This window comes from Cyprinodon tularosa, unplaced genomic scaffold (assembly GCF_016077235.1).
Source record: "Cyprinodon tularosa strain WSP-4 unplaced genomic scaffold, ASM1607723v1 ctg547, whole genome shotgun sequence".
Taxonomy (NCBI): domain Eukaryota; kingdom Metazoa; phylum Chordata; class Actinopteri; order Cyprinodontiformes; family Cyprinodontidae; genus Cyprinodon; species Cyprinodon tularosa.
Window position 1 is genome coordinate 329,733 of NW_024039282.1, and position 16,876 is coordinate 346,608.

General features: G+C 38.2%; 1 protein-coding gene across 1 annotated transcript in view; it reads left to right on the forward strand.

The window, feature by feature from the left end:
* The window catches only part of LOC119796395 (E3 ubiquitin-protein ligase Itchy-like), a 34,310-nt gene that overhangs the window by 2,752 nt on the left and 14,682 nt on the right, over positions 1-16,876 (forward strand). Inside the window, exons 2-10 of the mRNA XM_038304908.1 lie at positions 4,407-4,498; positions 6,437-6,578; positions 8,355-8,479; positions 9,587-9,721; positions 10,071-10,119; positions 10,230-10,402; positions 10,966-11,131; positions 11,572-11,667; positions 13,298-13,472. Coding sequence (XP_038160836.1) covers positions 4,429-4,498; positions 6,437-6,578; positions 8,355-8,479; positions 9,587-9,721; positions 10,071-10,119; positions 10,230-10,402; positions 10,966-11,131; positions 11,572-11,667; positions 13,298-13,472 — 1,131 coding nt within the window. The 5' untranslated portion in view covers positions 4,407-4,428. The remainder of the gene's footprint in view (positions 1-4,406; positions 4,499-6,436; positions 6,579-8,354; positions 8,480-9,586; positions 9,722-10,070; positions 10,120-10,229; positions 10,403-10,965; positions 11,132-11,571; positions 11,668-13,297; positions 13,473-16,876) is intronic.

Sequence of the window (16,876 nt, forward strand, 5' to 3'; positions counted from 1 at the left end):
TATTTCAACTGAAAGCAATGATCCCACACAAGTCCTTTTGCTTTCAAAGTTTCGTATCGTAAATGTCTCACACTCACCTTGCTTGTGCTCAAATTAGGGTACATGGATGCGTTGCCTTAATCAACCTGTTAAACTAATAGTATTCAGGCCATCACAATGTTTTCAACCATTGAAAAACGTTTGCAGATTTGATGAATTGTTGACATTGTGAGGAAAAAAAAAATAAAAATATTAAACTTGTATACTAAATAAATTTGAAGGTTTTAGTGTCAATGTGTTTCCCTACTGACCCTTTTCTACCCATTGTGGAGAAATAATAAAAAAGTATCAAAATCAATCAATCAAAAGAATCCCATGTTACTGCATCTACAAACTTTATTGTAAACTTTAATATTTTTTTTTTGGGAAAAAAATCAATATCAATATATTTGTCTTAAACCATCCAGAGCAAAACTCTTCACTTTCAATTTATTCTATCTGTGAATCGTACATAATCAGCTTTGTCACTGATCAAAGTACAGCCAGTGCATTAAAATGATAAGCTCAAAACAAACTAAGACTACCAAAAACAAAGCTTGCCAATAAACATAAATACTCAGAAGGATAATTTCATATCAGGGCAAGTGGACACATACCCATACCCTAACTAGATAAAAAGTGGAATCCGGCATAACACAACAGAGGGCCAAAAACCTCCAATACCTTAGAACCCATCCAAGATCTCAACCAACTCTCCAAATTTAGCCCAGACCTTTTTGGATTTCACTTAAGGTTTGGACATAGCTAAATCTGTGTATAAATATATCTTCTCTACACAACCCATATCCCCATGCTAAACTAGTGAACCAGTGTTCTCCAAAAGCTGCAGAGCCTCCACACCTATTATTTGTCTTCTCTTTCCTTTTGTGACATACTTTTGGCCCCAGTGGTCACTCTTATTAATGATCATTTCCAGGAGAAACTTGGGTCCTTAATGGAAGATAATTGCAAAATATGCATGCTAGTATGTGGCAGAAAGAACAAAGCTAAAAAGATAAGAGACTGTAATAAACACTTGTGCTAAAAAAAAGCCATAAATTCTCAGGTACAACCTGCCATAGATAAAACACTATTCACATTGTGGGAAAATACGTAGAGGTGGTGGAGGAGTATAAATACATTAGCGTTTAGCTGGATAACACACTTGGATAGTGACAAAACTGTGATTCCATCTATAAGAAGGAAAAGAGCAAAACATACTTTGTAAGGGAGCTAAGGTCCTTCGGCATTTGCAGCAATATTCAGAATATCCTCTGTAAATCTGTTATAGAGAGGGTTATCTCCTCTGCCACCATCTGCTGGGGTAACAGCATGAGAACAAATTCATAAAAAAATGCTAAACAATGTTACACAATTATAATACATTCAATGCCTACCTCACTGGCAAATGTTATTTAATCAAGTAATACAGATTGTGTAATGACTCAGGACAGAGGAACCCAGTATACAGGCAAGACAGACAGTGGGATACATTAAAAAGCATTTATTAATTGCTGGCGGATCTGAGTAGCAATGGCTTGGGCGTCTGAAGCAGGAAACTCTGGAGAGAAAGACAGGTTAATGACCACGATAATGTGACGTGTGAGTCACTAACCCATCTTCCCGACTGTGGTTCGGGAAGACGGAAGCAGACATACAGAAAGAAGCAGAGATAAAAAAGGGCAACTGTTAACCAGCTCCACAAGCAACCTTGTCCAGGGCCAACACACAGCCAGGCAGACAAGTTCCAAGGTAGCTCCCATGACAGAGAATGAAAGAGAGCACATAAAGTTAGTCAGAGAAACAGGACTACACTGAAAAAAAGTCCAGGCTACCAGTTCTATAAACAAAGGTGTTGATGGCAGCAGTACAGCTGATATTTCTCTCCAGGATGGAGTCACAGCCAAACAGGAACAGACGAGGTGAAGCTACTATGAGAAAAAGCAAAGAGAGCATAACGTTAGAGATTGAACAGATTCTGCAGATTGGGAGATGATGGAAAGGGTCCCTATTTCCTTCAGCAGTCTAAGTCAATAGCACTGTAAATATAGAGATAGCTCAGGATAACCTGGGCCACTCTAACTATAAGCTTTATCAAAAAGGAAAGGACAGGGTATCTTCCCCACAGACTATATCTAGTAGTTGGTTCCACAGGAGAGGAGCCTGATAACTAAAATATCTGCCTCCCATTCTACTTTTAGAAAACCTGGCTTAGCTTGTAAGCTAGGCTTAGTTGGCCAAGCCTGGCTTATTTTGTCATTTGGAACCAACAAGTTTCATGAAATGCCCCTCTGTTATGAAAAGAGCTGATAGACACAATAAACAATAATAATAATAATTGTCTATCTTAGTGAAAAGCAAAAACAAGAACCCCAAAATTATTGCATCAAAGAGCAGAGACATTTAAAAGGAGAATTGAGATACATCTCTTAACAATTATTGAACTTAATGGGAAAGTGGAGGATGCTAGGAAAATGATTAACGGTATGTATGGTATAGGCAGACGATTGGTATTCAGTATGTTGGTTGTCAATTATTTCATGCTATGAGATAAATGCATAAAACCTTGGTATTGTAGGTAATCTTTTCCCAGTATTGCAACACCATAGCAGTGGGACTGGTTGTGATACTGGAACTGGTTATTTTATTCAATATCAGTCAGTGTTGTTTTGACAGCCATCTTAGATTTAGTCTTAGTCTTCAGGACGAAAACTGTTATTAGTTTAGTCACATTTTAGTCATTACAATATTTGAGTTTTAGTCGGTTTTAGTCGATTAAAACGTAAAAAGGTTTTGTCTAGTTTTAGGCAGCTTTATGTTGCAAAAAAGCTAACCTTTACAATTTCAAATAACAACCAGATTATTTAATAGACTGACAGCTCTACCCTAGATACTACAACTGCTCGGTATAGAATGCTGTCGTGCAGTTTATCGATATTGGGCAGAAAACTTTGATTTACAGAATTTAAATAAACTTTGTTATGAATTAATGCCCTAATTAATAAAAAAGTCTCTCACAAAAGTTGTGCAAATAGCAGATCTAGTTAAACACATCATGTTGGTTAATATATCAGACAGATAAGCTAACAAAATGAACAATAAAGGAATGGTTTTAGGTTTAATGGTTCTTCCTAATCTAATATGAATTATGCATTACACACAGATCAATAAAATCTTCATTACTCCAAAAAAAGCAAATAATAAAAACATTTTTCTTTCTATTTTAGCAATTTTGGCTTTTGGCGTATTTCTTCGATTTGTCCCACGGTTACCGCTGCTTTATCCAGAGATAAACAGAATTCAATGAAATATTTTATTTGGATATAATTTAGGGTTTCCTTTTGGTAGATTTTAAAGAATGTTTACTATCACCTGTTGTGTGCTGGAAGAAATAAAATCCTAATAGTTAAAAAGTAGAGAGAGCAGGAAGAGTCAGACTGCTGAGATCGAACCATTAGAGTGGAGCGTGAAGCGCAGACTTCTGCAGATAGATGCATTTCTGCACAAGCACAAAAGTTATTTTCTCATACCCTGCTGCTGCCGCCATTGTCCATCTTTGCTCCTGCAGCATGTGTAATGGTGGGTGGCAGAAAACAAAACAGGAAGCAGCAGCACGGATAATACTGCTTAAATTGTCTAACAGATTACAGCAAAATAATGCATTTTAAACTTCTGACGACGACCCACTATTTTGTATTTAGTCTCGTCTCGGTCACGAAAACTCAAAGTTATGGCTCGTCATCTTTTAATCATCAAAGATCTACGTTTAGCTCGTCAGTTTTCGTTATTGTCATAAAAAAAAGGAGCATTAACAAAATGATTTTGTCATCCTCATTGTTGACAAAAACATCACTGATAGCAGTTGTGTTTGTTGACTAATCAACCTTTTGGGTTCATAAACAAAACTATCTGTCATTAGATGCTTTCTGTAAACGATGCATCAGTTTGTACTGCCCTTGCAGATGTTTTAGACCTAATTTGTTGACAGTAGATGTATTAATTCCGATTGTCTACTAAAAGTCTACTGATAATGTGATCACACCACTGTGGTTTGTGGTTGCAGTCTGTGATTTTGGTTGACTAAGCAGAAATATTGTTTAAATATCTAAAGAGTTGACTGGTTAAAGGGGATTAGAAACACATCAGTGGAAATAAGGTGCTTTTTAGAGTTTTTAAACAGTAGTATCTGATTAAATGTAATTCTGATAAAAATTTCAGCACCAAAAATTTTAACTATAAATAATAATAAACTGATATTCAGTGGTTAAATGCGTACATAAAAAATGGGTTCTTCACAGATATAATTGCAACTAGTTTACAAATAATATTGACCCAAAGCTGTAGAAAACTTTTGGGTTCTTCCTAATGATCTGTTTTCTTCTCATCAGACTCTCCCCCCAGCCTTATGTCATGGCCAATGGAGTCATTATGTCAGGCCCCTCCAATAGATATCTCCTGAAGGCACAGCTACAGATCAATGGTAAGTTTTAAAACTTTTCTTGTGATTGTCGTGGTGGTTTTCCTATTTAGCAGGTTCAGTTTTAAGATTTTTGTTGGTCAGTAATGCATGAAGCTAAAGGGAGGTTTTAATGTGACTTTTCACAAATAGTGGGTCTGAAATCCCCTTCAGACTAAAGTTCACAAGAAATGTTTCTAAAGGAATATGTACAGTCTTCTTTATTGTCATTGATTCCAGCGTGCAGGTATTTATGTCTTCAGGTACTTCTTTATGTCTATATGGCAGGTCTTACTCTATACACACAGATCAAAATGAGACGTAGAATGGTTTCTGTGAGCGTAATATAATCTTTAGTCTGATGGCTTTTAACTAAATTTCAGTTTTTTCAAAATACTTTTTCTTTACATTTTGAAAGTTATCTTTGAAAGGTAATGTCTTCCTTACTTAAATGGTATGCCTTTTATATTAGAGGTATAGTGGAGGATGTTCTTTTTCCATGTGGATCATCAAAATAAGTGGTCCTCCTAATTGTCAATCATTCTGGTGATAAGACAGTCCTACTTGCTCGTCCCTCATTTTTTCTGTGCATGTGCACTTTAAAGTGTGGTGAGCTATGGTTTCAGTCAGTCATTGAAGCAAGCCTTTTTCATTGCGGTGGAAAAATTGCAAATCTTCTTTTGGAAAGTAAGCTTGTATGAGCGATACAAACAGCAACCTGTAAACAGAGCGTGCACGAGGAGAAATGGGCTTGTGCATGCTCTCACACACATTTACTAGGTGCTCCCTCTCACAAGCAGATACAGGGTGGCGCATGTGCATTTTTATTTTTTTTTTAAGTGGAGAGGGCGGTTCTTTTTCAGAGATTAGGGAAAGTCCTCCTATATACCTTTAACTTGTGTTTTCTACTATGAAGTGTTGCTCAATAACATTGACTTCTGTGACATGTCATATTTGTACCTAGTGTATAAACCAGCACAAAATCCATGGCTTACCTATAAGAATGCACAATATATAGCTGTAACATTGATATGAGCCAATATTGGCCCTGGTTGAATATATTGTTATCAGCCCATATGTAAAACTGGGCCAGTAACCATCCCTTCCTACCTCTCCTTCCTTAACTAGCAGTAATAGTGATGAAGTGCAGGATTGTGAGTGTTTAACTGAAGCTGAAAAGCAAGATCAGCATTGTGGTCATATATATATATATATAAGTAGAATATATAAAATTTGCACATGTGATTTACTGTCCATAATGACAATATTAATATAGGATATGCATACATGTATGACACCAGTTTTTGATATTGTGTCTCCCTAATTACTTATTATAATATTTTCTACAATTTGATCAATTTGGATCGTAAGTCATAAATGAGTCAACATGATTCTGGTGTTCACTGAAATGGATTCTTCCTCATGACTGAATGCACACTGAACAATTTTATACTCTTTATTACGATGTCATGTTCCTCCCATAGAAGATAAATTTATTTGAATTTTTTCCCATATCTGTGCTAGTGGGTTCCCTAAAGGTAGCGATTGCAATTAAGATTTTACACCGGCTTTGCTGTCTTAAGTTAGTTGGAAAACCTGACTCATGTTACACTTTATATGACTTACTGGCTGTGTTGTATTTTTACCTACAAGCTTTGCCTCTATATATTCCAGCTCCACCTTTTATGTAATGCAGCCAGCTTTTTACAATAGTGGGAATGAATATGTGGCTCAAATGCTGCTCAGTGGCAGGATTAGTCGTCTTGCAGTAAAAAAGATTGTGGTTTTTCAGCTTTGCCTTATCACGTACTGATGTGCATTTCCTCCAATGGCAACATTTTTTATAAGTTTGAGTCCCACTCTTTCATAGTTCCTTTTTCAACTGTGTGAATGATGGGTAATTTTTATCCTTTTTTAATTCCCATATCCGGCCTGCTATAAAGCCACTTCTGTCTGTTTCAGTGCTATCTGCGAAATTAAGAGAAAACAAGAAGAACTGGCTTGGCCCCAGTCCTTATGTGGAAGTGACAGTCGATGGCCAGTCCAAGAAAACGGAGAAATGCAACAACACTCACACCCCCAAATGGAAGCAGTCACTCACTGTGTAAGTCAGAATAACTAAGGACTCATTTGAAGTTTTCTTGTTTGTTTTGTTTTATGTAAAAGCACAGAATACCCAGGATTCAATGAGCCTTGGTACAGTAGAGCTCCAATCTTACCAATCTGGTGTTCTGAAAAAAAAAAAAAAAAAAAAAAAAAAAAGAGCTGTGGCCTAAAAACAAGGCGGGAAATGTGGAAATCTTGTATTAAACTATTTTTAATTTTGACTTCAGCACAAATTTTCAGCTATAAGGTAACATCCCCTTCTACTGCTTGTTGACAGTTGGATCAGCAATGCTCCAGCGGCTCCAGGCTAATCTATTGTTCATAAATGAACTATGCACAAAATGAACATAAAATGCTCATATGACTGTTTTGTTTTTAAATTGCTCCACACATAAGCAGTTTCTAAAGACATTTCCTGTTCCATCTCTATTTGTAGGGTTTGTATATCGCCTTAAAAGTAAACAAGCAGTCAACTAAACAGAGTCTGAAGTACATAACCAATTTTCTTGGTAACTATTTATTACGTTTAGAAGGTCATTAAATAGCCTTTTACATGTGTGTATTTTACTTTTAACATTTTTCCTATTGTTTTTTTTAAGTAGATGTGACCAAACAACAAAATCCCAGCATGTAGCTTTACCTGTGTACTTATAATGTGGTTTGTGAATAAAAGTCAAATATTGTGATGTGGGGCGACAGTGGCGTCGGTTGTAGAAGTTTGCCCTGAAATCGAAGGCTTGACCGTTTAAGCCCCGGCTTTCAGGGTCGTTGTGTTCTTGGGCAAGACACTAACCTGCATTGTCTACTGATGGTGGTCAGAGGGCCCGATGGCGCCAGTGTATGGGAGCCTTACTTCTGTCAGTGAGCCCCAGGACGGCTGTGGCTACAATGTAGCTTGCCTCATCAGTATGTGCGTGAATGGGTGAATCCCTGAATGTAGTGTGTAAAGCACTTTGGTCAAGTCTCTTGACTTGAAAAGAGCTATATCAGTACAGGCCATTTACGATTTAACGTTGCTTTGAAGTAACAAAATATTCCTGCATTATACTTAACCTGCATTAGGTAAACAAACATTTTCTCAATAAAACTTGATTAATTTGAAAGACCTTGCATTCCTTCCTTCCTTCCTTCCTTCCTTCCTTCCTTCCTTCCTTCCTTCCTTCCTTCCTTCCTTCCTTCCTTCCTTCCTTCCTTCCTTCCTTCCTTCCTTCCTTCCTTCCTTCCTTCCTTCCTTCCTTCCTTCCCATGTTTTAATTCTTCCAAGTATAGAAATATTTTCCATAAATTTAAGCTGAACCTCATATTTATCTTTTTGAATATCAGCTTAATAGATTTAAACAACACAGTATAATGGAGAAAGGGCTCAGTTTGTTAATGTTTTTAATAGAGACCTTGTTTCAAGCTTCAATAAAATTGTTCCTCTATCATTTCCACCACATTTTTTCATGTGTTTACTAAGGGAAGGTCATTAGAGTTATATATTCAAAGTGTCTTTTTATGGTGCTGGTCAAGCAGCTAGAAGCAGTTACACCCTCTGTCCGTTAATGGCCTTTATTAGAAAGAGGAAATTCTAGGTAAACCATTATTTAGTTAGAAGAAAATAAAAGTGCCTACTAGGGATTTCAGCTATGAATATTTTTAAAGATAATTAATATTTATGATTGAGGAAATGATGTAACGCCCAAGAGGGCTTTCACGTGTCAGATGGTCAATGGCAGAAGTTTGGTTTCTGTCATTTCACTTCTACAATTATTGAAATGTTTTGTCTCAACAGGATCGTCACTCCCTTCAGCAAACTAATGTTTCGTGTTTGGAGCTACCAGACGTTGAAGTCAGACTTGTTTTTAGGCCAGGCTAAGCTGCACATCAGTGAAACACTGAAGGCCAACAACATGAAAAGTAAGTAGTTGAAAAGCAGACGGCTGTAAAAACATTTAGCATCCTGCAGTTATATGGACATTAAAACACAACATGTTACTAACTATAAGCTACTTTTGGTTGCCAGTCGTTATTTTGAGGAGCACCAAGCTTTGTTGAAAGGAGAGAAAACTAACTGTTAATTTTTACAATTGAGGAAATGCAAAGCAATAAATTACCTTTAAGAGGAACTCCACCCTAGATTTTTAGCTACAGCTACAGTTATATTATCAGAGAGGTAATGGAGGTATTTCCATTCCTCCATTCAGTGTCCTGAAGGACTTAGATGTTCCCCTGGTTCACCATCACCTGGAACAGACCAAACTTTCTTAATCTGTTCTCTGCAGAGCTAGTTATCAATACACATTTTAGTTATTAAGTCAAGTTAGGGCAAAAATACATCTAAGACATGTAGTACATTAGTATTATAGACACTGGCTCACAAGTAAGCATACTTGAGAAAAAGTGGCGGAGCCAAAGTCCAGTTCTATATCTCCATGAGGTTCTTTGGCAGGAGGTAAAAAGTGTTCTATATGTGTTCTCTACCTAACCAGAGAGACCTTTGGCTGTTATGCAAAGAACCAGAGAAAAAAATATCAGTGATGAAATTTTAAAATTGGTGGAAACCAACAGTAAAATACGTGAAACTAATCCAGCAAAGGAAAAGCAAGCAATAAAATCACTTTGACGAAATGGAAATACATTTGAATTGATTACAGGTGTGTTTTCACTGCTTTCCACTTTGTCTTATGACTTAATCATCTCCAATGTATTTGCTTTGGATCATTTATGTTGGAGATTTCTGGTATTCTGCCTCATTTAATCTCTTCTAGCAGAGCTAAAGAAGGGGAACCTGGGATAAAATGTGTATGCTGATTGATGTTCCATGTCAAAGCAAAAAATTCACATCTGTCAAAATAACTTTTTAGTCCTGATCATTCGTCAATTGTGTTTTAGTAATGAACTTCTGATTCAGCGGGAGCAGATGCAGCTCAATACTCCCTGTTTTCTTGTTCCTCATGTATTTGGATGATTTATAATGTTTTGTTGGACCCTAATGTCACTCCTTAGCATGTTACCTCTTTACAGTTTCTAAGGTGGTACAGACCCTCCAGTTGTACGCTGACAGAGAGCAAACAGATTGGGTGGGAGACCTGTGTGTCGTTCTGGATGGCATGACAGTGGACCCTGAAATGTTCGCCAAAGCAGAGGCAGACGGTCAAAGTGAGTAAAAATGGACTTTATATCTACAGTAAACCTCTTCTGTATACATTTGAACAAGTGTTCTACTTCTTGTTTGTTAAATATTGTAGTTTTTTATTAGTGTTGCACCGACACCGATATCAGTATCGGGCAGGGCATCCAATGCTGCACTAAAAAGGTGGCATCAGTATCGGCGAGTTCCCGACAAATAGGGCACCAATACCATTTTGAGAGCCAAAAGTTTATTCAACTAACTGATATTTATTGACACTGATATTTATTGAACATCCCTTAAGTTAAAGTACATAATTATTTCAACAGATCTTTGTCGTCTTTTTGGTCAGCTTTTCTTGTGTGTTTGTTGTTTTAGGTACATATAATGGAGGAGCATCTCACTTTAATGGGGATCCCACATTGAGGTAGAGTTAACATTTTCAATTAACATCTCATTATTAACCGTTTCTAGATTTACTGCATCCTTTGGTTTTCTGCTGTTTTTTTAAATATATTTTTGTTTATTTCTGGACAGGCCAAATCGAGACAGCTTTCCAACTGTTGCCAGTGTGGAGCACAGAGTCTCTCCCAGCCCTCAGAGGACAGCAAACAGCAGAGGTTCTCCATCGTTGGGCGGGAAGCCGTTTCGACCACCGAGACCATCCAGGCCTCCTCCCCCAACTCCTCGCAGACCAACTTCTTCACCAGGTACGACACCAAACCTTCTTAGGGAAGCACCAATGAAATGTGAGGATTGAATGAAGATTTTGAAGCAATTTCTCGCATGGAATAGGCTTCATTTCTAAGAACAAGAATAGACTGTCGAGTTTCAGATTAAAGTTTTCTTTTTCTGGCCATTTTGAGCGTTTAATTGACTTCTGAGCCAATGAGCAAACACACTGTACCATTAGAACACTGGCATGATAGTTGCTGGAAATGGGTCTTTATACAACTATGTAGATGTTGCACCAAAAACCAGATATTTGCAGCTAGAATAGTCATTTACCACATTAGCAATGTATAGAGTGTATTTCTTTAAAATTAAGACTAGTTTAAAGTTATCTTCATTGAAAAGTACAGTGCTTTTCCTTCAAAAATAAGGACATTTCAATGTGATCCCAAACTTTGAACGGTAGTGTACATAGAGAAGAAGTGTCCAGTGTTACTCGTGGTCTTATGAAACATATTTTGAATGGTAAAGTTGGTTTAGACATACGTTTTCTGACTTTTGTATTATAGTACAAGCTCCCTGTATCCTAATTTTCCCTCAGCATCTTCTGGAAATGGCTCTGCTCCTACAGAGGCTAGTGAGGGCCCTGCATCTGCTCCAGACTCCGGTCCTTCAACATCCTCCACACCGGGAGCTGCAGAAACCAGCAACACCACACCTTCCCTCCCTCCAAGAGTACCCTCCAACAATGGACCATTACCCCCTGGGTTAGCTCTCATTTTGTAATCGTCACAGAGCTGAGAGTTATTAACACAAACACAGAGGGAACTGGAAGCTTTATCAGCAGAAAATACAGGAAGAGAGGAATTAATGAGTCACTCATAGAAAGAGTGTCAGGAAATCTGTCGCTGCTTTTTAGCCGAACAAACCCAAGAACAATGTTCCACTTTGTGCTCATGATTCATTCTTAAAGCCATCTCGAGTTCAATGTTTTCACTAGGAGATTGTAGAACATAAAATACCATGTACTGACATAGAAAAGTAACAATTTACTTCTTTTTTATTGAAGCAAAGACTTTTAGAATGAACTGTTACACATTTGATTTCAATTATCATTAAATTACACTTAATGATTTTTATTAGATTCTGTTTTGTATCTTTTATTTTGTATTTTTTATTGTATTTATCCCATCTCGGTGTCATCTAGATGGGAGCGGAGGGTGGATCAGAATGGCAGGGTGTATTATGTGGATCACATTGGAAAGAAAACAACATGGGAACCACCTGAATCACTTCCTCCAGGGTAAATCTTCTGTTTCTGATGATTTTCCAAAGAAGCCTCAGTCTTTTATTTTTTAATGTGGGATCCCTTCAAAATGGGCTCGTTTATAGATTGTAGAAAAATCCCAAATAAAGTAATGTAATTCTTCCTGACAAACTCATTATTGGCTTATACATGAATATGTATTAATAAGTGCATCAGCCAAACAGCATATGTCATATACACTCACCGGCCACTTTATTAGGTACCCCATGCTAGTAACGGGTTGGACCCCCTTTTGCCTTCAGAACTGCCTCAATTCTTGGTGGCATAGATTCAACAAGGTGCTGGAAGCATTCCTCAGGGAGTTTGGTCCATATTGACATGATGGCATCACACAGTTGCTGCAGATTTGTCGGCTGCACATCCCTGATGCGAATCTCCCGTTCCACCACATCCCAAAGATGCTTTATTGAATTGAGATCTGGTGACTGTGGAGGCCATTTGAGTACAGTGAACTTATTGTCATGTTCAAGAAACCAGTCTGAGATGATTCCAGCTTTATGACATGGCGCATTATCCTGCTGAAAGTAGCCATCAGAAGTTGGGTACATTGTGGTCATAAAGGGATGGACATGGTCAGCAACAATACTCAGGTAGGCTGTGGCATTGCAACGATGCTCAATTGGTACCAAGGGGCCCAAAGAGTGCCAAGAAAATATTCCCCACACCATGACACCACCACCACCAGCCTGAACCGTTGATACAAGGCAGGATGGATCCATGCTTTCATGTTGTAGACGCCAAATTCTGACCCTACCATCCAAATGTTGCAGCAGAAATCGAGACTCATCAGACCAGGCAACGTTTTTCCAATCTTCTATTGTCCAATTTCGATGAGCTTGTGCAAATTGTAGCCTCAGTTTCCTGTTCTTAGCTGAAAGGAGTGGCACCCGGTGTGGTCTTCTGCTGCTGTAGCCCATCTGCCTCAAAGTTCGACGTACTGTGCGTTCAGAGATGCTCTTCTGCCCACCTTGGTTGTAACGGGTGGTTATTTGAGTCACTGTTGCCCTTCTATCAGCTTGAACCAGTCTGGCCATTCTCCTCTGACCTCTGGCATCAACAAGGCATTTCCGCCCACAGAACTGGATGTTTTTTCTTTTTTGGACCATTCTCTGTAAACCCTAGAGATGGTTGTGCGTGAAAATCCCAGTAGATCAGCAGTTTCTGAAATACTCAGACCAGCCCTTCTGGCACCAACAATCATGCCACGTTCAAAGTCACTCAAATCACCTTTCTTCCCCATACTGATGCTCGGTTTGAACTGCAGGAGATTGTCTTGACCATGTCTACATGCCTAAATGCACTGAGTTGCCGCCATGTGATTGGCTGCTTAGAAATTAAGTGTTAACGAGCAGTTGGACAGGTGTACCTAATAAATTAGCCGGTGAGTGTATGTATAAATACTGAAGGGTGAAATTGAAATAATAGACAGTGTTGATTGTAGAAGTTTTTTCTAGTCAAATTAGATTAAAAATGTAATGCCAGGTTTGATTTTGGGTTCTTTATTATTATAATAATTATCATGTTTTATTTCTCCCTTTACAGTAGCACAGCTTTTTCTCACTTTAGATGTTGCAGTAATGCATGATTTCATTTTGTTTGCTTAAAGATGGGAGTGTCGATTGGATGAAATAGGCCGTCCCTACTATGTAGATCACACCACACGAACCACCACATGGCAGCGCCCCACAATGGAGTCAGTGCATAACTATGAACAGTGGCAGCACCGGCAAAACCATCTGCAGGGCGCCATGCAGCAGTTCAACCAGAGGTTTATGTATGAGGTGAGACCTTCTTAACCTTGCATGAACCAGATATATTTGTGTAGTTCAAAATGAACTATATTATAGTATCCATCTGGAGAGAAGGATACTGTGGATAGTGTTTTCAAAAGGGAAGAACATTTAGTACAATTCTTCAAGCCAGACATGGGCAATGTGGAGTCAAAAAGTCATCTCCATGTCATGTATTTGTTCTACCCAGCAACTGAAGCAGGTGAATCCAATCTTCACCGTGAATTAACCTGTGCAGATTGGACTCACCTGGTTAATTGGATGGGTAGATTAAATACATGACATGGAGATGACTTGTTGACTCCACATTGCCCATGTCTGCTTCAAGCTAATTGGGTAAATCACAAAGTGGCACCTGCCTCCGTCGTTCAGCTTTTAGCCAATTGCTGTGATGTAGCACATTTTTTATTCATATCACAACTAATGGAGTTAACTGATAAATCAAATCCAGTCATAACGAATGTGCAAACATCTTTCCGATTTGCAAACTCAAAAATCACGTATTTTTGTTAACTTTTCAAAAACGATATAGAGCCTATTCCAGCTGAAAGAGACTGACACTGCATGAAAAGTGAGATTTTCGTCCCCGTAAACTCCCGCAGATCTGCCTGATTTTCGTCAGTTTCCGACAATTTACAACCCGTGCTTGTCCGCATTTGTCGTGCCACAAATTGTCGAAAACGTACCATGACGTATGTGGAGAGCGATCAGCTGTAATAATGGCCCTAATTAGCATATGAATGCAGCAAACCCGCGCGGCTGGCCAGGTCTGGCTTGAATAACCTACTCAGTATTGGCTGAAACCACTATTCTCAAACAAGTAAAATCGCTCGTGATTGGCAGCAAAACCACACGTGGCCACGCCAGGCTTTAATTTTCTTACTGAGTATTGGACGGAACCACTTCTTTTTAAACAAGTAAAGTCGCTCGTGATTGGTTGGCATATATATATATTTACATATAAATTTACATATATATATTTATTCATATATTTATTCATATATATATATATATTTATTCATTCATATATTTATTCATTCATATGGTGTGTATTTATGTTATCCTACACTACTACACAATTATTATGCTACCATCAAGGACATGAATGAATTTATACAGGAAATGAAGATTTGCCGGGAAGCTGTTTATGCAAAGAAAGAGCTTTATTAAAACACACAACTATATACAACGCGTATCCAAACACATGCGTTTCTAAAAATTAAAACTCCGTGAACGGTCCGTTTGCTTCCTCGGGGTTGGAGGTAACTGGCAGCATTCCCTCCGAGGCAGGTCCGATGTGCAGACGCCTACTGTGCGCGGCCCTGTACTTCGGCATCGCTTCTAACCGGGACTGCAGCTTAACACAGAGTTCAGAGGGATCCGGCCTACGAAATGGCGGCGACCGTACAATCCATCCAGAGACACCGCCGAGGAAGGCGGACTTCCAGAGTTCCACTTCCTCATCTGCTAGCACACTCTGCCTCGCTTTCAGCAGCTGAAAAAAAAAACAATGAATCAGCGCACTGCGTATGGACACAACACATCTATTAATGCACCTGAAAAATAGTCACCAAATAAAGTCTTACCCTCTTTCTTCTGGCCCGACTCCGAGCAGATAGCCTCCGCACGCAGCGTTTTGGCTGGCTGCGTATATCTGAAGCTCCTGCGTACCGTCTGAAAATACGTCTTACAGGCAGCTGGAAAACAATTAAATGAGAGTGGTATGAATAAAAAATCAAACGCAAGTCACAGTAACACGGAAGGAGAAAACATTAAAACAAGTCACTTACACACAATGTCGTCTTTATCAACATCGTGCAAATCTGGACTTGCCGAGATGGGAGGTCTGTGAAAACAAAATGTAAAGCTATGATCGGTATCTATCCGTATCCATTGCCTTTTACCGCAGAATGAAAGCATATTCTTTAAATCTTACCCTTGCTCCGGTTCATAGCGCCTGCAATTAGTCTCCGAGTTGTTAAGACGGCATACTGCTTCCTGTGAATCACAAAAAATACACTTTAATAAAGCTTGTTCTTGCAAGGCTACTATTAGCCGCTATTAGCCGTAGCTCAGGCAAGGCTGCTTTTAGCTTAGCAGGCAGTAATCGATCATATATTTACCGCTAGCATCTCTTCTTTGAGTTCGTCTTGTTCGATGCAGAGTCGCCATGGCGTCCAAGAGGAGTTTTACCCCGAAATCCCCCATTCTCCGCTCCAGACCGCCTGCACAAAGCAAAGCATCCATCCTCCACTGTGGATCCAGCCCCGCCGCTCTGAGTTTCTTAGAGATCGTACAGAGCATGCGCGAGATGAACCAGGGTGTCCGCGGATCAATAAAAATAATTAAAAAATCATTCTTTTTTTTTTTTTTATCAAGGCCTTAATTGGCACTAAAATTATTTAAATATGTTTATCGAAGTATTTATAATTCTTTAATAAAAAATGCTTATAAAAACAATTTCGTCAGATATATTATATCGCTCCAGGCGGAGAAAAAGCTAGAGGATATATACGTATATATGTGTGTGTATGTGTGTGTGTTTACATACATACAGGAGTCATGGAACTGTGCTTGCAGCTCCTTCATATTTCATGTACACTAATAACTTGTGTACATGGTTCTTGTTGATGGCATTAAAATCATTTCAAATAGCATTAAAATAGCATTAAATTAGAGTCACTCATTCCTGTATGAACCCTGTGAGCGCTTAATTTAATATGACATATTAAAAAAATCCCACCATCATCCAGCATATGTTCAGTTTCTGCCCAAATATATATATATATATTTGTAGATTTTTGTAACGGGGATAAGGATAATTCAAAACTGCTTTTTTTTAATGAACTTGTTCACTACTTCCAAACTCAGCATCTCTTTTCATTCCTGTAATAAGAAGTTTCTTTTGAATGGATTTGATTAAAGTTTAAGTCCCTCGGTATAAAATAAATATTTTGATGGAGATGAGAAATCTGCTTCCTCGTTGGTGAATAACCAATAGTTTGGATCCAATCATTTAAATAAACGGTGTTAGTTTTTTTTTTTTTTTTATATATATATATAAGAATTGTGCTATAATTTCTAGTCACCGATCTGTTGCTGCTATATTTTAATTTGACGAACCGGAATTTGTCGATGTTCTTTTTCCTGTTTGGTGCGATTGCAATTGCGGATCTTGACCTGGCCGGACCTTATGACCACAGTGTACCAATCTTCTCATGGCTACTTCCAACAGGATAATGCGCCATGTTATAAAGTGAATCATCTCAGACTCATTTCTTGAAACTTTTCCACTTAAGTAATTGTGAATTGAGCATATTGACAGACAACATTTTATTTTTTATCTTAAATGCAATTTTTTTTTTTTTTATAACTACTGCTCTAAATGTATTGCT